General features: G+C 44.5%; 1 protein-coding gene and 1 long non-coding RNA gene across 5 annotated transcripts in view; one reads left to right on the plus strand and one right to left on the minus strand.

The window, feature by feature from the left end:
• LOC119176238 (uncharacterized) overlaps nt 1-27,746 on the minus strand; it is a 34,394-nt gene that overhangs the window by 4,308 nt on the left and 2,340 nt on the right. The window contains exons 1-2 of one of the 4 annotated variants that reach the window (XM_075877289.1): nt 22,987-23,097; nt 16,228-16,708 (exon numbers count right to left, since the gene is read on the minus strand). In XM_075877289.1, coding sequence (XP_075733404.1) covers nt 16,228-16,626 — 399 coding nt within the window. In that variant the 5' untranslated portion in view covers nt 16,627-16,708; nt 22,987-23,097. Of the gene's footprint in view, nt 1-16,227; nt 16,709-17,875; nt 18,003-22,437; nt 22,655-22,986; nt 23,098-27,746 lie in introns of those variants that run through there. The other 3 variants (XM_075877288.1, XM_037427421.2, XM_075877290.1) reach the window with 3 other exon arrangements.
• On the plus strand, nt 18,148-20,949 carry LOC142775658 (uncharacterized). The gene is made up of 2 exons (XR_012886902.1): nt 18,148-18,435; nt 18,824-20,949. It is a non-coding gene; the product is annotated as an uncharacterized LOC142775658 (long non-coding RNA).

The raw sequence follows: 27,746 nt of genomic DNA on the forward strand, positions 1-27,746 counted from the left end.
CGTATCACTAGTTACTGGCATCACTTGTGTGTCGAAACGTGTGTGGTTTGTTCTGCCCGACTGTTTCGCGTATCAGCAGGTCTGCCGAGACAGACCAGACGATGCACTTTTAAGAGACAATTTCAGCCTCAGCTGGAGCCACCCTACCCACTCTGCCTGCAGCCACTGTCTTGGGTGCTGCCTTTTCATTAGCTTCCTTGAAGCAGTCAATTTATGCTAGGTGCTAGGGAAAAACACCGTGAAACCCTGCCCACACGGGTAGTGGTAAGCTACAGCTCTCCTGACAGTAGGGGAGCTGCAGTATATATATATATATATATATATATATATATATATATATATATATATATATATATTATAGATGAAATAGATGATCAGGGTTTCTTCTGACTACCGTAATAAAAATTATAAACTTCGAGAATAGTGCAGTATAGGAAACAAAACAATAATTTATTTATTCCTAACAGTTTCGGCTGGTGGACCAGCCTTCTTCGGAGGATCTAAGCGAAATGATACAAGTTCCCGTAGCCGAGGGCCACCCTCACTGTTTGGAGGCCCCCAAAACGAAAAGAAAAAAAAAACAACAAAAAAACAAGACAAATCGGCTAACGAGACAAGCGACAGACAAGAAGAAGAAGGAGAAAAAGAATAAGAAAAAGAAAGGAGCGACGGAGAGCCGCCGGAAGCAGGTGGGTAATTGTAACTAAAGGTAGATAAAGACACCACCAGAGGAGGCGACCAAAGAAAAGGCAAAAAGTGAAACATATATATACTCGCATCCCACACATTGATTGAGTTCACGTGTTCACGTGGGTCGGCAGCTGGCCCGTGGTGTCGGGCCACACACACACAAACAAGAAACATACGACCTGCTCCAGCTTCAGGAAAAGATTGGCCAAGATGCAAAGCTAAATCTGCCCTCTCCCTCCATCTGCCCTTTCTTACAGAAACGTGTATAACCAGTCATACTCAATATAAATTAATGGATATTCTTCAAGAGATGAACAAACAAAAACATAAATAAAATAAAAAATACCCAAAAAACGAAAATAAAATCTAATAGTGCTAACACGTGTTGGTTGATGCACGTAGCATCGAATTCGTTTATTTTCACGCACTAGATTAACCATCCTATGTGTGCGACTTCACGTATGCATAAATAAATTGAGTAATTCGCTTTCTGTGTTTCACGAAACTTCGCAGAGGCACATCAGTTGCCCAGGGCTCTCATTGATTTCGTGGGTAAAGGATCTGAATTTCTTTATCAAGTAAGACTCCCGCTGCTCGCGCTCTCGTGTTCTGGAAACCGGATTGTAGCCGTATGACACTTACGCGTTCGAAAGAGAGGCCAGGGAGGTTGATATGTTTGGAGAACGGCAAATTGCGGAAACACTTTACGTGTGCCCTGTGGTTGTTGAAGCGCAAATGGAACGCGGTTTATGTTTGCGCTTCAACGACACTCAATTGCATTGACAATCTTTTTTTCGGTGTACTTTTGACGCAAGAAGGCTGCTCTCAATTCCTGTGTGTGGGTGTCGAATTCCGTAATTTCAGAGCGAATTGTTCTGTATCTGTGGGCTTGAGAGTAAGAAACACCTGTTTTGCAGTGATGGGGGTGGCTGCTGTGGGAATGCAGATACTGTTGGCGCTCGGTTGGTTTTTTATACAGGGAAGTAGATATGGTGGTGCCACTGAGTCATACAGTGACAACCAGGAAGTGAACACTCTTCTGCTAATACGTGTGCGTGAATGTTATCGAACGATGCAGGGAGTTGAAATTGAAAATTAATTTGGAAAGATTATGCTCCCTATCAGCCCACACGAAGAATATATCGAGGAAGCGTCGGTAGAATATCGGTTTGAATGGAAAATTTTCGAGGAAAAGAACCTCCAAAGAGGCCATGAAAATATTTACATCATTTAAGACAATTTTGGGTCCCATGGCAGTTCCGTTCACTTGTAGGTAATGTTTTTGGTCAAAATCAAAGTTATTATGTTTAAGTACAAGATTTAGGAGCACCTCTAAAACGCTTTCGTCGAACTCACTCATTCACTTTTTCCATAGGCGGCGATTCCTTCGGTGTGGGGAATGTTTGTGTACAGTGATGAGACATCCATGGTGACCAAATAGCATTTTAGAGGTACTACAAGTTTTGAGACTTCTCGAAAGAAGTGGCTAGTATCTTTAATGTATGATGGGAATAATTGTGAGATGTGCTTAATGCGAGAGTCAATGAAACTAGAGATTTTTTCAGTAGCAGTGCCGTTGCTGGAAACTATAGGTTGGCCGGGATTCTTAATCTTGTGAGTTCTAGGTAGTAAATAGAAGCACCCAAAAGACGAGTTGCCAGGTGACATCATTTTAAGCATAGGATATGTTATCTTACAACTCTTACGTAATGATATTAGAGAAGCCTTAATTGTACTTTCATATTCCTCTGTCAGATCACAAGAGAGTTCTTTATAGAAATTTTCATCTGCCGGTTGGCTAAGCCCTTCTTTGATGTAGTCAGTCCTGTAGAGTACAACCACAGCACCACTCTTAGCTGATTTGATAATGATGCTCTGGCTGTCACTTAAACCGCACAAAGCCTCTTGCTCCTCCTTGCACAGATTCTCGCGAATGGGCCGGTGCTTTTCATATTCCCTGATTTTATCACATTGAACGGCTGAAATGTACATGTCTAGATATTTGTCTCGTTGTTCACCTGGAGTCTAAGATTTATCTGAAAATTTATTTTGTTGCCTGCTGCTTCGATCATGAAAATATTCTTTTAGATGCAAGGTTCTGGCAAAGTTGTCCAAATGTTGGTAAAGTTGAACCTCATCAATTTTACCAAAGCGGGGCAGAAGGTTAGACCTTTTGATAGCAGCTTTGTTTGCGCAGGTATCAAAGATTTGCTGGAAAGGTTAACCACATTGGTGACATCGGTGCTATTTTGGGGAGACTGACGAGAGGTTACAGTTTGATTTGCATACATTGTGGGGGAATTGCTGGCGGAGTATTTTAATGCCGGCCACGCACAGTCTCACTTCAATTTCTTGTCTTTCTTGCCATGCATTGTCAATATCTTTTTTTCTTCATATTTGGCAAGCTCTTCTGTTTTTGACTGCGTCAAACTTGACTGTTTTACCCGCGCCTGTTCTTCCTCTTTAAGTTCCGCCGCCCTACGTGTACTGTGTTGTATTACGACCTGCGTAAGCCTAATAGATGCATCTTTTAAGATGTTTCTCAATTGCCGCTGCTCATGTTTGTTGAAGTTATTCATTGAGGGCTCTGGCAGTGAGACTCTTTGGTGCGAATCCCAATGAAATAGATGTATCCAGGTTTGAAGCATGCATTTCAAACCTCACGCGCTTATCAACATTCTTTCTTAAGGCCATGAAATCGTGAGACCAATATCTGCTGGAGCGGGCCGTACCTGATGGGTTGTTGAGTCAGTCCCTGCATGGGGAAGAAAAAATTCTACACTAAGCCGCCACTTTAACATACTTAAACAGAGTAGTCGCCTCTCTGCCGTTTTTCAGACTCCTCCCAAGGTTGTTTACCAAAGAAATAAAAACCTGAGAGACTTGCTGGTCAGGGCGAAAACCTGAGAGACTTACTGGTCAGGGCGATAACTATCACGGCTGTAGACCATGCGGGAAACCTCGCTGCAGGGTGCACACACACATGGTGACCACAGATACGGCTGAAGCCTCCTTTTCAGACTTAGTGTACAAAATTAAAGACGACCTCAACTGTGACTCAACCGATGTGGTATACAAAATTCGCTGTGAGGTGTGCAAACAGAAATATATTGGACACACGGAAACCGCGTTCCGTTTGCACTTCAAAAACCATAAGGCACACGTAAAGCGCCTCCCCAATTTGCCGTTCTCCAAACATATCAACCTCCCTGCCCACTCTTTCGAACGCGTAAGTGTCATACGGCTACAATCCGGTTTCCAGAACACGAGAGCGCGAGCAGCGGGAGTCTTACTTGATAAAGAAATTCAGATCCTTTACCCACGGAATCAATGAGAGCCCTGGGCAACTGATGTGCCTCTGCGAAGTTTCGTGAAACACAGAAAGCGAATTACTCAATTTATTTATGCATACGTGAAGTCGCACACATAGGATGGTTAATCTAGTGCGTGAAAATAAACGAATTCGATGCTACGTGCATCAACCAACACGTGTTAGCACTATTAGATTTTATTTTTGTTTTTTAGGTACTTTTTATTCTTTTGTTTATGTTTTTGTTTCTTCATTTCTTAGAGAATCTCCATTTATTTATCTTGAGTATGACTGGTTATACACTTTTCTGCAAGAAAGGGCAGATGGGGGAGAGGGCAGATTTAGCTTTGCATCATGGCCAATGTTTTCCTGAAGGGGGAGCGGGTCGTATGTTTCTTGTTTGTGTGTGTGTGGCCCGACGCCACGGACCAGCCGCCGACCCACGTGAACTTTAACTGGATCCATTTGTGTGATGCGAGTATATATATGTTTCACTTTTTGCCTTTTCTTTGGTCGCCTCCTCTGGCGGCGTGTCTTATCTACCTTTAGTTACAATCACCCTCCCGCTTCCAGCGGCTCCCCGTCGCTCCTTTCTTCTTCTTCTTGTCTGTCGCTTGCCTCGTTAGCCCGTTGTTTTGTTTCCTATGCTGCACTATTCTCGAAGATTATGATTAATATATATATATATCGGTCATTCCGCATTAACTATATCCGGTCAATTTTCGACCATCTCCGATCATGCTGAAAAAAAATCCACCAGGTATATGTGAATGTGCGAAGTAGTTAGTGATGCGTTACATTTTGCAAAAAAATTTTGCGTTGCCTAGAGGGCACTTCAAATTTTGGGCACCCAAGTGAAACTGTGTCACACCAAATAATTCATATGATATTACTGGTTTGAGTAATTAAGACTAAGCATTTTTTTCATCAATCTGAAAGTGCTACTCTTTCAAAACTGTGATACATTACTCATTTGTGTTTTAATTTTTTCTTTTTTCACTTTGGCAAAAAATTGTAATAATCTGCATGTTTACCGTTTTACATAAAAAGCAGACATTTTTTCACCAATAATATTTTTACAATTGCTGCTTTATAATGTCCTATATTAAATGATTAAAATACTTCGGGAGCATATTGTCGCGAGGTGAAAACAGAGGTCGTATTTAGAGAAGCTGAGAAAGCAGCAGCGGGTTTTTTTTATTTACCGCGCGCCAGAGAGTTCCTCGTCTTTCTTGTTGTTGCGTTCTGCATAAAAGCGTGCAGATGCGCGTATGCACTGTTGCCTTCGTCTTTCTCGCAGGACACATGTGACAATATGAAGCAAAAACATTGCCAAAATATTGTGGCAAAGTTGGGAAAAACAGCATTTTGACTCGTATTGCAGCTCAATGTTCTCAATGTAAAAGACGAAGTAAGAATATGGCATTTACATTGTTGTATAGTATAGTATGTCACTAAGATAAGAAAAAAGGGTCAAAAGAGTAAATTTTGTTTTAAGGGAAAAAAATTTTCCAACTGAACAACCACAAGGTAGTAGGAAGCCTGCCTTTGCTTCACCTTCACTGCATAGCACGTCCGCGAGAGGCTGCTACTTGTCCACGCGTACCTGTGTGATCACACTGAAAAAAGCCGTGCGTTCGAAGAAAAAAAAAAGTGCTCAAGGTGACGAGGTGCGGTAGTTTCTTTGCCCTGCCACCCTTCCCTGCTTAGTTTCCAGCGCTTTTGTTGGGACGAGAGAAGAGATAATGCAATTGCAGCATGCCACAAACCTTTGTAACTCCACTCGCACTGGACGGATTCTTAAAATTTTTGCGGCATTGAATTCGTGAGGCAATAAGGTCTTCTAGTGAACTCATTCCATGGTTACTTGAAAAAGTGTTTCAGGACCCCATTAACACATTTTGTTCTACAGGTGTCATGAAGAAAACAAGCCCATTCGGCAATAATAGTGTGAGCTGGTCCAATCTACTGTGTGCATGTATGTGTATCTAACAAAACATATTAATATGTTTAACCGTTAAGTACGCACTTAGCGGTTAAAGGGTGCACTAGAGCCAGATTTGGCTATCGTGTTAAACTCTTAAAGGCGAAGCTCAAGGGTCCCCCAATTTTTGAACCGCTTCTTTGTCCCAAGTGGCAGAATTATAATGCTGTCTATGGCCTACAACACAGCACAGAAGGGTTGTGCTTGGCTTCTGATAATAAATACGCATAGTCTTAATAATAAATACCATAATTGAAGTATTTTCTATCTAAGCTCTCTTTAAGGTGTTTCAGGTACTGACCGATGCGTGATCGCTTACCACTGGTGTGTATGATGAATTTATGTATTCTAAGTGTACATGTTCGAAATAAATGACACATAATTGTCCATTTCTGATTGTCATTTAAACATTAAATCAATCTTCTTTTAATGGTCCTTGGGCATTCAAAACGTTGAAAGCACGTCACCATTACCGGAGGGACTTTAAGTTGAAGCATTTTTAGCACCTTCGCACCGCTTAGAAAGAGGGGCATGAAAATGTTAAAATCCCTCCGGAAATGGTGACTGAAGTCTAATTTATTGGCAGGATACTGAGTCATCTCTAATGTGTTTCAATACATCATTTCATCATGCTCACCAGTGGTAGGTGCTCATGCATCGGCCTATACCTGAAACATCTTAAAACAGCTTAGATGAAATATACTTTAATAATTTTCTTAATTATCATTAAGACCATGTGTATTAGTTATCAGAAGCTAAACACAATGCCTCAATACTGTATTGCAGGCCATCGCCTGTATTACAATTCTGCCACTTGGGAGTAAGAAGCGGTTCAATATAACCTGCCCTTGATGGTCCGAGCTGAACTTTTGAGCTGAACATGTCGTGTGGACTTGTTGTTGTGTATGAGTGTGGTGCCGACAGTCGTCGGGGTCTAGCAATTCAAGATGATGCTTTGAGGTGAGTGATGCAAACATGTCATAACTTTCATACGAAGTTTCTCGTCTTTCGCTGCTTTTTATAACTAGAAATAATTCGCTCCTTACCTTTTCATCTCTTGTCATTAGGCTAACTGTAGATGTAATTAGTAGTATCTATATCTGACTCCCGACTGAGGGCCACAATCTACTTCTATATCTATCTACCAGAGTTTTAATTACAACTCGGAAACGTCAGCAAAATAGGATACAGCTTTAAAGGCAGCGCCTGTGTATTCTTTAGCATTTAGAAACTTTTGCACTTAATTTTCATGCACTCCCACCGTCCGCGACGTATCCACTCAACGTAACATTCACATCGAAGTGGCCAATTAGTTCACAAAACAGGTGCGTGCAACTCGTTAGTTGACAGGAAACGACAAGTGGGAGGTATACACTTTTTCCATGGCCTGGCATGCGGTGGTAATGGAAAAGAAGTCTTGATATTCGAGTTTGTAGCGGGCGAATTTCTTTGTTTTTCTTCAAGCCTTCCTTCAACGCCCTTACGACTCACTCCACTAAACCATTTGATTGGGGATGATAAGGGGCTGTAGTCGAGTGTTTTACTTCATTCTTAGCTAGGAAATTAAGGAAGTGGAAACCCGTAAACTGAGGTCCATTATCTGCCACAAGAGTACAAGGTGAGACCACGCAAACATAGCCCTCAGGGTCTCCATTGTGACTTCTGCTGTTTCAGATTTCATTGGAACTGCTTCTAGCCACTTCGTTTCAGAATACACAACTACCAATGTTATGTGTCTTTCAATAGGACCTGCATAGTCTGCATGCAACCGACTCCACTTCTTTCCCGTTGTGGGCCATAGTACAGGTGTTTGTGGTGGAGACATCGCTGCAGCCTGTACACAAGCAGGACACCCACGCAGAAATCGCTCAATCTCACCGTCTACACCTGGAAACCAAAACGGGGATCTTGCAATGTTCTTCATGGTCGCCATGCCTGGGTGCATATGATGGAGCAAGTCCAATATGGATTGGTTTAGAGCCGTGGGAAGCACGATGCAGTGTCCCCAGTAGACCAAGTCATGGTAGTAAGTGAGCTCAGCCTTCTTGCTGAAGTACGGCCTGAAGCGGCCTTGCTCTTCAGACAAAAATTTCAGCCAGCCTTTCTTAATCCAGAATTTAACTTGTTGCAGCAAACAATCCATTTCTGTAAAATTTACCACATCTCTGACACTAATCGCTTTCTTTTCCAAGCATTTCCAGTACAGGACACACACTAGCGGATTTTCTGTGCTGGTATCGTGTGGTTTGTTCAGGAAAGGCTGGCGATATAAGGCATCAGCATATGAGTTTTCTGTTCCCCTGCAGTACTGCAATGTGTACTTGTAATTGTCCAAGAGAAGAGCCCACCTCTGAATCCTTGCTGCAGCCATAGGAGGAATAGCTTTTCTTGGGTCAAACAACCCGGTAAGAGTTAATGGTCGATAACCAAAACAAAGTGATTTCCATATAAGAAGTCCATGAATCGCGTGACGCCAAATACAAGGGCCAATGCTTCCTTCTCTAGCTGGGAGTAGTTTCGTGCTGCTTTGGACAGAGTTCTGCGAAATTCAATTGCATAGTCTGTGTCCTTGATGCGATGCGAAAGTACTGCCCCTACTCCTACAGGTGAAGTGTCACATTTGAGCTTCAAAGGTTTGTCGCGAGGGCCAACGCTGGGCAGGGAGCATCCAGGCAGTGACAAGGCAAAAGGCAGCCAGAAAGAAACAAAACAAAATGGTTATATTTACAGCGTATGACACTCGAGGAGGAGGGCACCGCCTGCTATAGGACGCGCGCAGCTTCTCTGACTGACGCCTCCAGTGTCCGTGAAGGACACGTCAGTGACTCTTGGAGGAATGCCAGCAAGGAGGGGGGGGGGGGGGGGGGGCGGGGAGAGCACTGCCCAGCGCATAGCGATTTCATGACAGCATCTCCGCCGAGGTGGCCATGACCTCATCGACAAGAGTCTGCAGGCAGTGTCGAAACAGTCACTGTTCTGGAGTCTGAAGTGTCCGCTCTTGGAGATGCCCGGAACAGCTGTTGGTGTGTATAGCGTCCGCCCCGACTCGGCGTCCTGTACTTGGTTCTGGCCTCGCTTTTTGCAGAAGCGCCTACTTGATGGTAGCTTCCCCGGAGACACCTCCGAGAGCACTGCCGAGTGTGTAGCGAGCTCATAACAGCCTCTTGCCATTTCCATGTAGCTCCCTTAGCAGATTGTATAATGGCGCTAGTACTGTGGAAAGGTTTGGCAAAAATTTGGCATAATAGTTGACCAAGCCAAAGAAAGATTTCAGTTTGCTCACCAACTTTGGGACTAGTGCTTGGAGAACTGCTTGAATGTTGTCCTTCAGTTTCAGCCTGTTAGCATCAACTCGATGGCCAAGAAAGGCGACTTCTTGTCTAAATTTGCATTTCTTGAGGTTTAGTCTGAGACCATAGTCACGTAAGCACAGCAAGACTTGCTTCAGCAATAAAGTGTCATTGCACTTTTCAGCCACTATGATGTGATCCAGATAGGCTTGTACACCTGGAAGATTCGTGAACAGGAAACAGGGAGCTGAGGTAATTCCAAACGGAAACCTATTGAAGCAAAATAGGCACTTGGGAGTGTTTACGACTGTGAGCTTCTTGGCCTCGTCGTCCAGGGGCAGCTGGTTGCACGATTGAGTCAAATCCAATGTACTAAATACATCACCGCTATTCAGTCTCGCGAAGATGTCGTCCACACGAGGTAGTGGTGGGTATTGTTCAGTCACTGTGGCTATGTTCACTATCAGCTGAAAATTCCCACACAGTTGAATGCACCTATCAGTCTTAACAACTGAAAACACTGGTGTCGCCCATTCCGTTGTTCTAACTGGTGATATAACACTGTCGGCAACTAATCGGTCTAAAGCATCAGACACCTTGGTTGTCAAAGCATATGGCACCGTACATCTCTTGCAGAAGCAGGGCGTGGCATTTTCTTTCAGAATCAGCTTCACAGGTGGACCTTTGTATGGTCCTAAACCAGGTGCAAACACATCTTCGAACTCCTTGTGCAAAGTCTGAAGTTCTTGGCGTATGCAGTCTTCTTTGCACGTGTTGAGGTTCACGATGACATTTTGCCTCAACATGGCCACAACACAATTCTTAAATGCCTTGATGGTATCCCTTTCACATAGTGCTGGTCCAGGTATATCGATGATAACCAGGGTGCCCTGTACGACGTACCCCTCACAGGTTTCTTTCATATGCAGTTCTCAGCCACTGGAATTCTCCCAAAATACACGACACTCTGAGAGTGGTGCTGCTTGGTAGTGGCCATCTACTTTGATTCTGCTTGAACAGGCCCATTGAAATGACGCTAACAAGTAACTCCGTATTGATTAACATGGTAACAGGCACAACATTGCAACTGATTTCCTTGAAAATTGGCTTAGCAATGCGGCCATTACTCGTTTTATGAGCCACTACAGTGTAGAGTTGCTTCTCGTTTCCTGAGCTATCATCAGCTGCTGCTGAAAGGTCGTAAGCACCACGGGGCTTTAATTGAGTTTGTTCTTGGCACTTTTGAGTGACATGTCCTCGTTTACTGCATTGGGGGCATACCTTATGGGCACGATAGCACTTCTCGTTCGAGTGAGTTTCAAGGTGTGGGAGTCGCAAGCCTTGGATTGCCCTTTTCTTGGCTACTCTGATCCATAGATTGCATGCTTCTAGAATTTGCAGCAGTGTTTTGAGCTGAAATAACAAAATCCTCTGCTTCTGTAAGCGTCAGCTTCCTCGGAGTCAGCAATAGTCATCTCACATCATCTACAGCTCTACACACAGTTCAGTCTCGTAGCATGCATTTGAGAGACGATCCGAAATTGCATTTTCCTGCCAGCCACCTTATTTTGGTAATAAATTCCTGTACATTCTCTCCTTTTCGTTGTGATCAGGTAAAAAAAAAAAACATGACGTTTACTTTCGGGGCGTAGTACTCCTCGAGGTACTTAACGGCGACGTCGTAGTTGAGTGCATTGATTTGCCTTGGATGGCACTGTCCCTTGATCACGCGAATCACGCTGTCCTGTAGCGAGCCCTAACATTGCTCGTCGCTTCGTCGCGTCCGTGATGTCTTGCGCTTCGAAATAGGTTTCGAGGCGAACTCGGAACGTTGACCACGTGCCTTCAAACACTTAAGACCGTCCCACGCTCATGGCTCTGTGGGTCCAGGACTCATTGAGGCCCTCGTTATCCTCATCATCACTGCTACAACGCACAACACTCACTCAATAAAACATCTGTGGCACGTTGTTTATTCTACCTCAGCATGGAATCAGGAAAGCCGAGTTCACTCGTAATGCGAGCAACACAAGCCGCACTCCTTGCTGGTGATGATGGTAGTAGTCTTCGATGCCACAGCCATCACATGGTGGTAAGAAAGTAAAATGATAAGGTGTCCCACAATTCTAATTGCCCAACGAGTGGGTTGCTTTCAACTTCGAACCAATCACAAATAGCTCAACTATAACTCTTTATTGTCCTGGGCCACAGCATCGATAAAATTAACATAATGACTCACAGGTGTGTCATGGGTACCTCACTACTCCGCTGAATGAAGAAATAGGCGTAGAGGGTGACTCACTACATTGCAAAAATTTTGATGCTTTATGACAATGGGTGTGCCTCATAAGTGCGATTGTGGTAGTCACCCAAAGAGCATTAACAACTCTGTATATAAAGGCACCTCTTCCACTTTTCACTGTGGCTGTGCTGACTGTTCCACATAGGCCTAGCGGTTTTTTTTTTTTTTTTTTTTGACATTGCCATGACGAAAAACATGGCCTTGTTGGCCTTGTAACTAACACATATCATATACAGCTGAAATAATATTATGTAATTCCTGGGTTTTTCATTCTGCCCGGCAGAAAATTAGTACAAGCATATCTTCTTACATCTGCTTTCACAACCGCATATGGCAACTTTTGCTTGTGGGCAACAACACTTTTAGCTGGAATATTTCTGCCCCGTAACATGCGGCAGCATCATTCAGCATGCTCATAAATGTTCTACAGCCCCTTCTGAGCCATTTCAATTGAACAGGCTTTGCAAACGTGTCAACTTCCATTGTGATGGAATAAAATTAGTCGCTTGTGCAGAGCTTTCATTGCCGCCACTCAGACGCACGAACACTGAAGAAACGGGATGCTGCCACCTCTACGTAATTGTTTAAGGGGCCGGTAAAAAACAACCCGGAAGTCCACAAATTGTTATAAAGTGAAATATGTGCACTTTTGCTATGTGAACATGCTGCCACAAGAATTTTGCCAATACTTACTATATTAAGAAAGTTATAGTGGTTCTAGTATCGCTTTAGCTGGTTTCAAATATTCGTGCAGCCTCGCCACCTCTTCCTTGACAGGGAGGGAAAGGCGTAACCTGTCGTCGTGACTGGTTTAAACCAATTGACGAGCTGTGTACTACATCAAGTCGCCGATTGGCGACTTTGCGTGACTGTGCCTGAAAGAAAGATTCGTCAGGCATAGGAAAGGAGCGGGGAAATAGTTTTTTTGAAATGGAGGCTCTGCGTGGGATAGCGCTGTAATATTCGAAAAACAGGATTGCCCCGGTCTACTCTACGAATTGCCGGGCTTTTTAGGAGGGTGCGAGAAATTGGACCATCTCTCGCTAAAGGGAACCTAGATGCAGAGCAGCGGGCACTAACGCTTACACTGGTGTTGACGCTGGCGCTAATCAAGCGAAAGCCAAATAAAGACGCCCTTGACTGAATTCCAAATGTGCGATCTTATTCAGTGCGAGAAGTACGTTTTTTAACTACCAGATGCTGCATGCGTCAGCCTTGTGGGGCGAAAGAGGGGGAGGGGAGCGACAGTTTTGTGGGTGTCTCCCTGGGCCAGCACGAGATGCGAGCATGCGCAGTGAGGGTGTATGAAGGAATAGCATTGCACAAGCTAGTCAAAGAGCTGCATCACTTCTAAAAAAAGTCCAAGCCTGTTGACTGGCCCTTGTTTAACGTTGAAGCCTCTAGACGGTTTTAGACTTTTTGCGCTGCTCCAGAGCGACACTGAGCATCAAAGGCTTAACGCTATAATGTTAAAGAGTACGTACTTCAAAAAAAAAAAGGGGGGGGGAAAGAAGGGGAAACTGCGATGAAATTCAAACCAACGTCCCTCCTCTTCCGAGAACAACACGTTAGCCCACGGCGCCACCAGAGAAGATCGGTTCAGCGAGCCTAACAAGCTAGTTTGGTACTGTCACGATTAACATAACATTTAAGATTCGTTATTCTTAAGTCTAGACGTAACTTTAGTGGTTTCTCTCGTTAGGTTAAAGGAGAACTCTAGTGCATTTTCAATTATACTGTCTTCAAATAGTAACAACAGTCCTCATCAATAATTTCAATTAAGAAATAAACAATAAACAACGGGTCAAAACAGAAACCGAAACAAGGAGCTGCTTTGTCATCCTTGGTGGGTATCGGATGACGTCACGAGAATTTGTCACTGAGGACTTTATGAGATCCGCTACAGCAGGCAGGGTGTAAAAATAGCTCACATGTCTCTTTTGACACGCGAAAAGCAAGTTGGTGATGTCATGCGACGCGGAATCAAGTTGCGCCAGCTCATCTGAACTTACCAGTGACAAGTTCAGCGATGATTGCAGCTACTATCTGAGCACAGTAGCATCGCTTTTTGATTTCGACCTGCCGGCGCGTGACACATCTGACATGCCTCGAATCGATTTTCTTGTTGCTCAATATTGTAAGACCCGATGTCAACAACGACTAACACGCTCTATGTTGATGACAAAAGTTAACTGTGCTCGCGTTGTCGTCACATCGTAGAAGAAAGCGCGCACTGCATCCGTCTGCTAGGAAAGGCAGGTTTTTTTGATAGAGTAAGCCCTTACGTCACATACACAGGGTGGCCTGCGATTATAAGTGTGATTCTAGAAGCAGCTACCAATTTTAAAATTTGTTTTCTAAAAAACCAAATGACTTGCGGTTGTACAATTTGGCACATATCACCACAACACCGACAAGAATACATGTTCTGCACGTTAAAGAACCCCAGTTGGTCAAAATTTCCAAAGCCATCCACTACAGAGTCTCTCATAATCATATGGTGGTTTTGGGATGTTAAACCCCACATATAAATCAATCAATGAGAACACATGTTCAAAGTTTTATTGAAATCGGTAAATATGGTGAAATACGGTGAAATCGGTAAATTAGACGTAACGCTAGACACTGCATTAAACAATAGGCTTAGCCGGCTGCTGCGAATTACATTGGTGTTAATGTCATTTATGTTGCTGCTAAACGGGAACAGTGAATGACATTCGACCGTTGAACTCATGGAAGCGCGACATGTGTATTCTTATCAACAGGCACTTGACAAGAGATTACAAAGTGAATGCCTTTGCTAACTTTTCCACGTACAACGTGATAGGGAGCAGTTTTCACAGCTACACTCTCTTTTACGCTATTGCGCTTCGTGTCAGCTATGTTTACAAATGCGCTCTGTTTTAGTAGCGGTAGCAGAATACATACGCACTTGTAGGACACCAGTTTAGAGAGTGTTTTCAAACCAACTTTCCTTTTTTTGGGAAGCACCACGGAGCCAAAGAGCAGCCAGCATCAAGCCAACGTAAATGAATTAGTGTGTGGGCACAGCTGTATATCCCTCGTCGTCTGTGAACTTTTTTCTTGAAATACCAAGCGCTTCTGTCGGTTCTAATGCTTTATTCGCAGCAGCTGGAGAGCAATTACCATTCATTTGCACTGATCATCACTCATCGCGGTCACAAATTCAAGAACGCTATCACGTGAGAAACTCTATACTGTCACGGTTTAAAATATTTCTGAATGCAAGTATGATCGAGCATTTTTAAAACCTTTTGTGCTAGTGATGCTGTTTCATCGCGTCCCAGTATATTTTGAACCAGCAGGACAATGTCATGTAAATGAAATGCACGATTTGAAACTTTTCGGTATTTTTCCAGCCTGCCGATGAACATTGACAACACTTGCGAATGTCATTTCCATCCATGGAGGAAGGCATAAACTGGCTTTCCTCCCTCCATGTTTCCATCCCGGAATGCAAACTCATACGCCTGTCACACGGCAAATATAATGTCATTTACAGTGAATGCTGTCATAGGGGTAAACTAATGGCATTTTATGAAAATGACGTTTTCTGTCAAATAAGTTCCCAAAACACATTTAATTTTGGACCGAGTGAGCAGTCTCGACACAAGAAACTTATAGGAAAATGACTTTTAACTTATGTATATATGTAACTTATATCATTTCTAAATATTTCATTCTTTGCTAAATCAACTTATTATTGGTTAGATAACATAATAGCATGTGCGAAAGCTTCAAAAAAAGTACTCGCAACTACAGCGGCTGGACGCCAGCCATATTTCATTTTTGCTTTGTTGTTGTTGCCTGTGTCGCAAATGTTGATCGTTCGATCGCACGTGTAGTGGTGATCAAGGCGGCAACTACACGAAATAGCTGCCGCCGTCTCATTTCTGCAGCCAGGAAGTCGGTCGTGCTCCCTGCCTTAGTTCACTGTACTAAGGAGCACCTTTTTACCCCCGAAAAATTCTTTTTGTAGATACACACGTTACATGCAACTTTTAGAATATTTTTATTTTCTCCAAAATCCACTGCTCAGGAGGGCTAAGGTCACGGTCATCACTTCAAAATGACATTTTTTTTTTCTTTCGTGTGACATTACACCAACAAAATGACATTAATTCCACTTAATTTTGTTCGTTTTAAGTGGCACTGATTTGCCGCGTGACAGGGATATCACAATGACGTTCATTATGAATGTCATTCGCTTCAAATGACATTACACTCAACACATTTACGGTATAGCTGTAGCCTCGTGGTTGAGCGTTCGCTTCGGCTGCAGGAAGTCGTTGGTTCGAACCCACGTGCCACCAGATACCCATCGGTCTCACAAAATGGTGGGTTGTGGTTAGAAGAAGAAGAAGGCACGTAATTTTGGTAGCCCGATAGGGAGTACGGCGCTTTTATTAATCTCCCTTTGTGGGCGAGTGCCAGCAAAATAAGAAAATCATCATCATCACGGCACTGCGCCTCAAAATGGGCACAGGCGTCCCCCAGCCTGACACTCGGCTTATTTCAGGGATGAACCGCCTGGGAAAGCCGTCTACCCAATCGAATTCTGTTTAAAAATGTGGGCACAAAGCAAACTCTGAAAAACGGGGGGGAGGGGGGGTAGAGTTTAAGTACTCACCCCGTGTTGGCACACCGCCTTCCAGTCGGAACGAGCGATGGGCCCCCAGCCAGGTTTCCATTTGCCACCCGTGTGCGACGTTGGTGGGTAGAGATCACCGTCACTGTCCTCGGCGTCTTCCAAGTCGTCATCAGCATGGTCCACTTTGGCGGTGGCAGTAGATGGAATAACAGCCTGGATGCTCTGTAGCTCAAGTGAAGAGAAAAAATCGTCCGCCCGCAGTGATGACGGCTCATACGGGTGTTCGGTTGTCGGCGACGCGACGGATGTAAAAGCACTGTCACTACGCACAATCTTGTAACAGTGCTGCTTGCGATGGGCGATGTAGTTTTTCAAACCGGTGATTGTTGCGCTGCACTTAAGACACAAGTGAGTGTCGTCGTCTTCAGTGTCGTACATTGCACTGCAAGTCCGCTGCCGATATACCTTTCACTTGCAACTTGCGGGGTAACGTGTCATCTCCTGAGTGATCCAAGCCTCTCTGCACGTACAACAAGATATGCAAGCACCATTATCTCTCAAGAAGAGTGCTGCCCCTGCTACACTCCTCGCTGTGCAGGGCTCAAGCTGTTACTCCCACACTGCTCCAAACAAGAACCTACTCAAGCTCGTAGCACTGCAAACAATATACCCCGAACGATTCTCAAGCCCGGATTGCCTCTTGTGTGGCGGTTATGCGGACTTCGAGCATGTCCTGTGGGGCTGTGCCTTCGCCGGTCTGCCTTTCCAAGAAGAAATAAACAAGCTGATTAAGGCACAGGACCTTACTTTTCAAATCCTGGCCGTCCGGAGGGCCCGCAGGAGGGCGGTCAGGTTTAACTTGACTGTCCCCGAGTGGGCCTAGCCAGGTGACACCATGTTAACTCGCGTCTATTGTGAACCTAATAATGTTATTTCACTCACTCACTTGCAACTGCAGACCATAACTGTTATTTTGTTGTTCCTTCATTTGATTGATTGATGATTGATATGTAGAATTAACGTCCCAAAGCACCATATGATTACGAGAGATGCCGTAGAAGAGGACTTCAGAAATTTTGACCCCCGCACGTCGCGGGATCGAATCCCGGCTGCGGCGGCGGCATTTTCGATGGAGGCGAAAATGCAGGCCCGCGTGCTCAGATTTGGGTGCATGTTCTCTGAGAACCCCAGGTAGTCGAAATTTCCGGAGCCCTCCGTACTACGGCGTCTCTCATAATAAAATGGTGGTTTTGGGACGTCAAACCCCACATATCAAAATCAATCAAATTTTGACTACCTCAAATTTTGTGCACCCACATCTGAGAACACGGGCCTAGAGCGTTTTCGCCTCCATCGAAAATGCAGCCGCCGCAGCCGGGATTCGATCCCACAACCTGTCCATTGTTCCAATTCTCCAGCGATGTCTGATACCTGATCACAGCTGTGACTAGGGATTGACAAGTACTGAGTGGATTTTCTCGTACGCTTCTATAGGGTTACAGTACTAGACTGTAAACGATAAATCATATTGTTATATGGCAATAACACCAACTCAGTTGCAATATACTACAGTTGCAAGCTACAGTACTTGTTATCCTGGAAGCGTGGGTTATTCCCGATGCAGGGCAGTCGCTACATTTGTCCAAAACCAAAACTACCTAAAACCAAGAAATTTATTTCATCTCACATGCGGTTGGACATGTGCGGTCCACTTTTCTTCCTCCGTGTGTGCGGTCGGACTACAATGCTTCCTCCATAACGAATATTGGACGCGATGACAGCGCCGTCTAGATTGCGGCGGCAGCTGTACAAAGTTTGGAAAATTACTATTTTACTGTCAACAGAAAACGTATTTATTATCTTATGCACTCAAAAAGCTTTTTTAACAAAATTTTACCTAAAAATATTGTTTGTATAATATATAAAGGCGTATAAAGCGAAATAATTTTTAAAGCTCCAGGGCGTTATCATCAGAAAGGTTCTATTTTCTACACGAAGGAAGGAAAAGTCGCACCTTTCTTCCCTCAGTGTAATTTCTAGACCACGCCGGTCGCCGCCATATTGGAAAAGGAAAGACTCGGAAGCAGACGGCAAAGTGCGCTTCGTAGCTCCGCCCTCGCAGAGCCCTTTGGAGACTGTGACATGCTTTTGTAAATCAGTTTAAAATTTTACAAGGCCATGGTGACTTCGTGCGTCGCTTATGGCTGCACAAATCGTCAAGAAGACACCTGGGATCACTTTTCACGTGTAAGTATTCTCGCTTCGTTCGCTGACGATCGACTGTTTTTTGGCGTACGCTGTTAAATTACAAACAATATCAAAGGTGCGCATGCGTGTAATACATGTGTATAGCTGTATGGAAGGTAACTTGAAGCTTTAAATGGTCGCTGACACGACGTTGTTCCTGAGTTTTAAGTTTATGGACGAAGGACTTGCGGTATGTGGCTACACGTATCAAACGGTTAGGACGCCTGAATGCCTTTTAAATGCCAAGTTTTCTGGCGTTGGTTTACAAGGCAAGGTTGACGGTGGGCATGTATATTTTTTGTCGAGTTAATATCGAATTTGGTGCATGTTTATCGGGGAATTCGCAAACGTAGAAAACAATTGCATGCCGTGATTATCCGTGTTACAGGTTTCCGAAAGACATTGCGCTGCGTTCTGCCTGGGAATGTTCTGTTCGAAGAAATAGTTGAAGGGCTACGGACGGTGACCACTTCTGTTCTATTCATTCCCAAGAATGCTGCTTCGACAGAACGGGGCAGACAACCAGACTGCGGCCTGGCAGTGCACCTTCGATTTTTCCTTTCTTAGCGCATTTGCAAAAACCTGTTAGTTTCTACCTCCACGACGTAGCATCAATAGAATGTAGTCACAAAATTAAGCAATGTTGTCTAAAAACAAGATGAGACACCTTTGAAATCCGTTCTATCTTGCCGACGAAGCCGAAACCAAAACACCGATAAACGAAGTTGCCAACATGAGTGAGTGGCGTACAACATCGAGCTACCTTGTTTCTAGGCTCTGAAGGCTGTGCTTGCCATGACAACACACGTCGCCAACGAAAGCTGATAACTATCATGCATAACTAACGCCACTGCAATCGTTCTTCTGAATGGTTCATTTGGGGTGCGTCTCCTCGAGTTTGTCGCTTGCACGCAAAATCGGTGCTTCGGTTTTGGTTCCGTCTGTAAATTGGTTAGAATTTGATTACACTAGAAAAATTACTGGTGACTCCTGGTGTACTTATTAACCTCTATTTTCTAAATTTAGCTTTAATTATTTCAACATCCTTATATATAATCTCTGGTAATCTGCCGACACACGCACAAGCACATATATGAAAGAAGCGAGAAATATCGCGTTCCCCTAAATCTTGAGTATCTGCAGGCGCACTTCTTGAAACCCCCAATACATAATACAACCCTTTTTGTACCGCAATAGTGCGCCAGCAAGCTTGATATGCGAAGCATCCCTCGACAACAGATTGACCTGAAAGCGTGAAGCTGACAATGAGTGCATGGAATAATTTGTTTCATAAACAAGAAGAGGCAGTTATTCGTTGGTGCAACATACAAGCGGTTTCTATTTTATTTTCTTGTCGCGGAACTGCAAACTGACGCGCGCAACGCGCGTGTTTCATTATGCTTTAAGCGGTTCCGCCCTGCTTTTCCTCTAGCAATATGGCCGCCGCCGGCTTCACTTGCTTTCATTGGCGGCGGCCGGGATTACCACTCCAGAGGTTCTTTAAAACCACCTTGGGCGAAAGCTTCCCAAGATCTAGGCTGTGTTCCAATTTTTAGACAGCACGTAGACAGTCTACGAAAACTGCTTAGAAGACAGCATCGAGCCCATGCTGTCCGAAAAATGGAACACATTTAGACGGCTTTTACGCGACAAACAAACGCAACAGTTATATTTTCTGGCCTATTCCCTGTTTAAATAAAAAACAAATAAACGTTATTGACATTGAGCGTCTGGGAAAGCGTTAGCTTGTGTGCAGACGACCATTCCGGTAATATCCAACATTTCTGAGCGATTCGCTGAGCCACCATCTTGTTCAGACAGCAAAGTAGCCTACCTTTCTGTGCCAGCATTCATGGACCATGCCTGCATCGTATTTGTCTACGATGCGCTCTTCTCGGAGCTGTCTATTTAGCTAATAGGACTTAAGATAGCCGCCGTCCATTTAGCTGTCTATTTAGCCGTTTACTGTGAGCACTGGAACACAGCCCTAGTTACCCCGTTAGATTCTGTGAAAAAATTAGGGCCGTCTAGTGTTACAGAGATGAAAAAAAAAAGAGGTACCATTTTAGACAATACTTTCACTTCTCGCCGCTTAAATAAAGGTTAGAATGCAAGCGTAATTTCATTCTCAAAACTGTTTCAAGGGCACAGATTACTGATCAGCCAATTTGGTTGGACATGAAAACTCTTAAATATGAACTGGATAAACCACGGAGGCTTGTGAAAAAAAGGTGAACATATTGTTTCCGCAGCTGGACGGTTGCGCCTGTAGTCACTATACATTCTCTCTGTTGGCAGTTCGAGTGGGGACGGCTCGGAGCTCTCCCATCGTTGAGTACGAAGTACTCGAAATCGTTGAACAACATTCTTTCTAACCCCCCCCCCCCCCCTGGATTGGGAAAAGCAGACGGACAATGCTTCCATAAGACATATCATAGCGCTAGGGACGGCTTTATGCTTTCCCATAGTAGAGTACTTCTTACTCTAAATCGTTAACATTTTTTTCCAAACACATTTGCTCTCCCATTGTGGAGTACCTAGTACTCTTCACGTGTAAGTATTCTCGCTTCGTTCGCTGACGATCGACTGTTTTTTGGCGTACGCTGTTAAATTACAAACAATATCAAAGGTGCGCATGCGTGTTGAATAACTCGTTACACCCACTTTTTCTAAACACAGCCTGCGGGACGGCGTAACGCTCTCCCTTAGTAGAGTACTCTGGATCATTACTCAGTTATTCTAAAATCACCGAGCCTTCCTCGGGACGACTCTTGTATAGTTTGGTACCTGGTGCTCAATCGTGGCACACTCTTACTATACGCACAAATTAGAGGTCAAGAGCCACCTGGGAGCGACAATACAAAACACTGCATCGCCACTTGTGTGTGCGCTCTTTTTTTTTTAGGCAGCTCAACTTTGCACGCAACATTGGCGTTGTCGCCTCAGTAAATGGCCTTAGGGCTTGCCCCCCACCGCTGTCAGCTGTTTTCGTTTTGCAAAGACATAATCAAAGCCGAGTCAAAGCGTGCAGGTTTATTTCGTCGAATGTGGTGCTTGCAATTTCGTGCTACCATGATTTTAACACTGCGCCCTGATTATTTCCGTTACTCCTCGCTTGCTCGTTTGAAAATGTGCGTTTAAGATCGATTGCTCACGGGAAGTTTGACGAATCCTGTAAACTGTTCCGCTCTGTGGTTCACGATGTGTCTCACTAACACGACGGGAGTGATGGCCGCACAAACAAGACAGCTGTAGAGTACAAACCAAAGCACAACAGTACCGATCACTACTTACCGCGAATTGGCCGCTTTGTCTTGCACGCAGCGGTCGAATTCCACTAATCGCGATATCAACGAGACATCGGCTGGGATACCATATAATTATGAAAGCCCGATGACAAGAAAGTGGGAACTTGAACATTGCTATTTACTTGCAACTAGTACTGCAAGCGTTCTTTTCTCTTCAGGTGCTCTGTTCGTGGAGTCTTTCCAACGGCACCGGCGTTTGCTGCTCGGGCAACGTCGTCTGCTGCCGTCGACAGACTCACAGGTTGGATCCACCCGGATCAACGCTGCATCCCACTTGCATCACGCCTTGCCGCTCACTATTTTGCCGAAATCTAAACATCGTAGGCTCGCCACATGAATCTGATAAACTACCGACTTCACTGCACCGTCCATTACGCTGTGCTAGCTGTGTACCTACCACACGAACATGCCGCTTATAGCCTCGTTACTTCTAGCGCAATGCGGAAAACATGAAAAAAGACACAATATCAAGAGAACAAGCAGCTCCTCTGTCTTTTATCACGTCTCCACCACTGCCACAATGTAACATGTTCAGCACCCTTAGGCACCAACTCACCTAAGAACAAATTCTAGGCGCTGCCATGCTGTTTGGCAGATTGAGGCGGCGCTCACAATCTTGCTAAACGCAAAAACACAAAATATTGCATTATCTAGCTAGTTTTGTTGTCAAGAGATAGCGCTACAATCTACTCACCTCCGCCATTTCAGCCAATGTCGGGTTTGGATTTTGATACATGTAAACTATGGGGAGTTTTGCAACTCGTATGATTGAATAACTCTGGCAAGGCCCTGTCATGTTGCGACATGAAGGAAGGAAAAACTTGTGTTGCGAGCTTCGCGTCCATTCTGTGAGGTATCGCCACCATCGAAACGACGACAGCGCACCATAAACTCTATGCAGCGCACCGCCGGCGACGGCAAACGCAACACCAGCTACAAGGTCTTTTTTTTTTTTCGACAATTTTATTTGTAAAACTTGAAAATATTACTCATAAAAAACTGCTTCAAAATTAGTTATAATCATTTATAGGCACGAACAGTGCGAACGCGTGGAAAATTGGAAAGTGACCCCCTTTAGCTGGCAGAGCGAAACCGAAAACAAGCAGTCGGGCCACACTGCTCGTGAAAGGCAGGCGGATACGTTGGTATTATTTACTGAAAGTTTGCCGAATACTGTCAACGAGGTGTTACGACATCTTCAGCTACAGAAGTGCAGGAACGATAGTTGTACACTTTTACTTACTGCAGTGAAGTTTTCATGGCGTGCGATAGATATATCAGTCAGCGCTGGACAGCTTCGGGGCAAGGTTCCATTTGGCGTTGCATAAGTGGTCGCCAGACTGGAAGGGTGGTTGTTGCCAAATTGCTGCTAAATTTGGCAGAAATTTTTTTTCTGTAGTTGTGGCTTCTCCGCAAGAGTTTGGTGCTATCCGCGGTAAATTTCGCGAGTGCATGAGCGACGCTGGCCGTTTTAATTAACGGAATGGACCGAGCCTAGCAGAAGTCGAGCGCGGCGCTGCTGCGCAATTAAGAGGCCGTTTTAATTCCGTTTTAATTAACGGAATGAACCGCGCATTACAGAATTCGTTTTTTTACGGAATGTACCACGCCTGGCAGAAGTCGAGCGCGGCGCTGCCGTGCAATTAAGAGGCCGTTTCAATTCTGTTTTAATTAACGGAAGGAACCGAGCCTAGCAGAAGTCGAGCGCGGTGCTGCCGTGCAATTAAGAGGCCGTTTCAATTCCGTTTTAATTAACGGAAGGAACCGAGCCTAGCAGAAGTCGAGCGCGGCGCTGCTGCGCAATTAAGAGGTCGTTTTAATTAACGGAATGAACCTCCCATTACAGAAGTCGAAGCGCGTTCTCTTGCTGTCTCTCTTACGGAGAAGCCACAACTACAGGAGAAAAATTTTCAGCCAAGAAGTGCACCGCGGATAGCACCAAACTCTTACGAAAAAGCCACAACTACAAAAGAAAACTTTTCTGCCAAATTTAACGGCAGTCTGGCAACAACCACCCCAAAGTCTGGCAACAAATTTATGCAACGCCAAATGGAACCTTGCCCAGCTTCGGTGCTCCGGGCAAATGGCGTTGGTGCTATGCGTACTACGTACGTAACCGCTATCTGATGCATGCATATTGTTCACTAATGTACATGCTAAACGTCACTTGCGTGACCTTAAATTGATGTAAACATCGATTGACTAGCAATAAAACAATTTATTGCTGCAAGTTTGTGTGATCAGCGTTGTCATTTCGCTCGGCCTGTATGCGGCATCACTCACTTACTAAAGTAGGTATGCAAGATACTTGTGAGCTTCTAGTAAGTCGTTTACTGCATTGTGCTATATGCAAACGATATAAATTGAGACAGGGAACGGCTCCAACGAGCGGGGTACAGCCATGACGCAGAAGCATGCGGCGACGGTGTCGTCTGCTATGCGAACGGCCAGCCGCCATATCCAAACCAAGCAGGTTCTACAGAACCTATGGAGTGGCGTTTCCAACGTTTCTATAAACTATGTAAGTTGTAAAACTGAGCGATGTTGCCCGGCGCCACCGCTGCCACTGACATATGTTGCGCTGCTGTCGCATCCGGATTCACTCACTGCATGCTCGCTCCGGTCACTCCTGTAAACTCTGTCGGCTGCGCATGTTGCAGTGCGTCGCTATCCGTGGAGGCTTGCTTCTTTTTGCGTGAACAGTTTTGTGTTTCACGGCGCCCTGTTTTGCTCTGTATGGGTTGCGTGTCTTCATCATGCCCCCATAATAAGTCCCCGGCGGTACGAGTGGCTATGAAAAAAAAAAAAAAATTAGACACCACGACATTTCTTTTGTGCCCCGCGTGGACCTGAGCAGCAGAGGCGGGGGATTACGCTACTCCTCGTGCGGATAAGAAGATGCCCAACACTTAACGTGTCTGTGATATGCCCTTTAATGAGGAGGACATCCTGAATATTCTCACTCACGTCATCAATGATAAGAAGGTACAAATCGCCAGAAGAAAGTGGGGCCTCGTTGAAGGATGTGTTACACGGGTATTCCCGAGTTTGCGCGCTTACCTTTAAAAACCCGCGACAAAGAAGCGATAGCTGCCTGATAGGCATGGGGGGCTTTCCGGATTATTATCGGCGATAAAGAACAGGCTATCTCCGAGCACTGAGCCCGAAGACCGTAAATTATAAGTCCCAACATGCCCTCAACGAGTGGCGTTATTTCGCTTCAAGTAATAAAGAACGTTTGCTTGCGTGCTGGCGGAAAGTTGTTGAGAATAGCGAGACAGTATCTTGTGGTGTTTCTAGTGTTAAGAAAAAAAAAAAGGGACGCTATTTGTGGAGAAATGCGTAGTGGTCGCAGAAGATGACAGTCACAATTAGCGGCCGTCACCGTCGCTTAGCCAAATCGCCCGGCAATGTAGATACCATCACCCAATTGGGCGAACTTCTTCATGGAGGACATAGGAAAGCTGGATGTGTGTTCACGTCCCAATTTGTCAGCAGGCAGACTCGTGAGTAATGACTGCGAGGTGCTCCCCGATACCCTTAAGTGCGGTGCCCGCTCAAAACTTTGGCTTAAGTTTCGTTAACAGGTTTCATTAGAGAAACTCAGAAGCAGAGGGAAGACATCCTCATGAAACGGGCTGCACGCACAGCTTTTCGACAGTCTAAAATGTTAAATAATATGACTGACTTAAAAAAAAGGACTGCAGAACCAAACAAAAGCCACGGGATTGCGCCCCATAGTTATAATTTATTTTAAGGCACGAAAAACACAGTCACAACAGAGTACAGGACATTTTGTGTTTTTGTATTTTGCGCCTAAAGATCAATTGCAAACGTACACCAACTAGCAAATAACGGAGAGACTCGTATGTTATACTATATATCAAACATCGTTTATTGTGGGCAGTTCAAAATGCCATAATTACATTGTCTTTGCCTTACGCAGCATTGCGTTTCTGCGGCAGTACAACAAGAATTCCTGATAATATACTGTTTGCAAAGCTCTTTCTCAATGGCCGCAACGGGGAGGCGTTGGCCCCGATAAGTGACGCCGGTCGCCGCCATAATGGAAAAGGAAAAACTCGGAAGCAGACGACAAAGTGCGCTTCGTAGCTCCGCCATCGCTGTGACGTTCGGAGACTATGACATGCTTTTGTAGAGCAGTTAAAGATTTTACAAGACCACGGTGACTTCGTGCGTCGTTTATGGCTGCACAAATTGCGTCAAGAACACTCCTGGGATCACTTTTCACGAGTAAAAGTATTCTCGCTTCATTCGCTGACGATCCCCTGTTTTTTTTTTTTTGGCGTATGCTGTTAAATTTGAAACGCTATCAAAGGTGCGCATGCGTGTAATACGTGCGTATAGCTGTATGGAAGGTACCTTGAAGCTTTAAATGGTCGTTGACACGACGTTGTTCCTGAGTTTTAAGTTTATGGACGAAGGACTTGCGGTATGTGGCTGCACGTATCAAACATTGGAACGGGTAGGACATCTGAATGCCTTTTGAATTCCAAGTTTTCTGGCATTGTTTTACAAGGCAAGGTTGACGGTGGGCATGTATATTTTTTGTCGAGTTAATATCGAATTTGGTGCATGTTTATCGAGGAATTCGCAAACGTAGAGAACAATTCCATGCCGTGATTATCCGTGTTACAGGTTTCCGAAAGACCGTGCGCTGCGTTCTGCCTGGGAACATTTTTTTCGAAGAAATAGTTCAAGGGCTACGGACGGTGACAACTTCTGTTCTATTCATTCCCAAGAATGCTGCTTCGACAGAACGGGGCAGACAACCAGACTGCGGCCTGGCAGTGCACCTTCGATTTTCCTTTCCAAGCGCATCTACAAAAACCTGTTAGTTTCTACCTCCTCGACGTAGCATCAATATAATGTAGTCACACAAATAAGCAATGGCGTCTAAAACCAGATGAGACACCTTTTAAATCTGTTCTATCTTGCCGACGAAACCGAAACCAAAACACCGATTGACGAAGTTGCCAACATGAGTGAGTGGCGTACAACATCGAGCTATCTCGTTTCTAGGCCCTGAAGGCTGTGCTTGCCATGACAACACACGTCGCCAACGGAAATTGATAAATATGTAGTGGAGCATACGCACCAACGCGTATGCGCCTTCGGAAGAGTACAAAAAGCCCCACGCTCTGATTGCACGAGAACCTGTGCCGCCTTTGCCAGACCTGCCGTACGGCCATTTTTCGTTGCGACCTCGTTGCCACTTGTCTGGTTGAATAAACATCATCACAAATATGATGCTGAACTTACGCCACTGCAAACGTTCTTATGAATGGTTCATTTGGGTACGTCTCTTGGAGTTTGTCGGTTGCACGCGACATCGGTGCTTCGGTTTTGGTTCCGCCTGTGAATTGGTTAGTATTCGATAGCTCTAGAAAAAGTTCTGGTGACTCCCACTTTACTTACTTAATTAATTCTCTTTTCTAACTTTAGCTTCAGTTACTTCTACTTCCATATATATATATATATATATATATATATATATATATATATATATATATATATATATATATATATATATATATATATATATATATATATATATATATATATATATATATATATATATATATATATATATATATATATATATATATATATATACATATATACATGCTACATTGCAACATCTGCGGAAAAGAATATATCGGCCAAACATTGATTTGTGGGGTTTAACGTCCCAAAACCACCATATGATTATGAGAGACGCCGTAGTGGAGGGCTCCGGAAATTTCGACCACCTGGGGTTCTTTAACGTGCACCTAAATCTGAGTACACGGGCCTACGACATTTCCGCCTCCATCGGAAATGCAGCCGCCGCAGCCGGGATTTGAACCCGCGACCTGCGGGTCAGCAGCCGAGTACCTTAGCCACTAGACCACCACGGCGGGGCTATTTCGGCCAAACAGACACGCCATTTCGGCTGCGGTTCAATAATCACCGGTACCACGCCACTTCACTGCCGAAGCT

Source organism: Rhipicephalus microplus, chromosome X (assembly GCF_043290135.1).
Source record: "Rhipicephalus microplus isolate Deutch F79 chromosome X, USDA_Rmic, whole genome shotgun sequence".
Classification (NCBI taxonomy): Eukaryota; Metazoa; Arthropoda; class Arachnida; order Ixodida; family Ixodidae; genus Rhipicephalus; species Rhipicephalus microplus.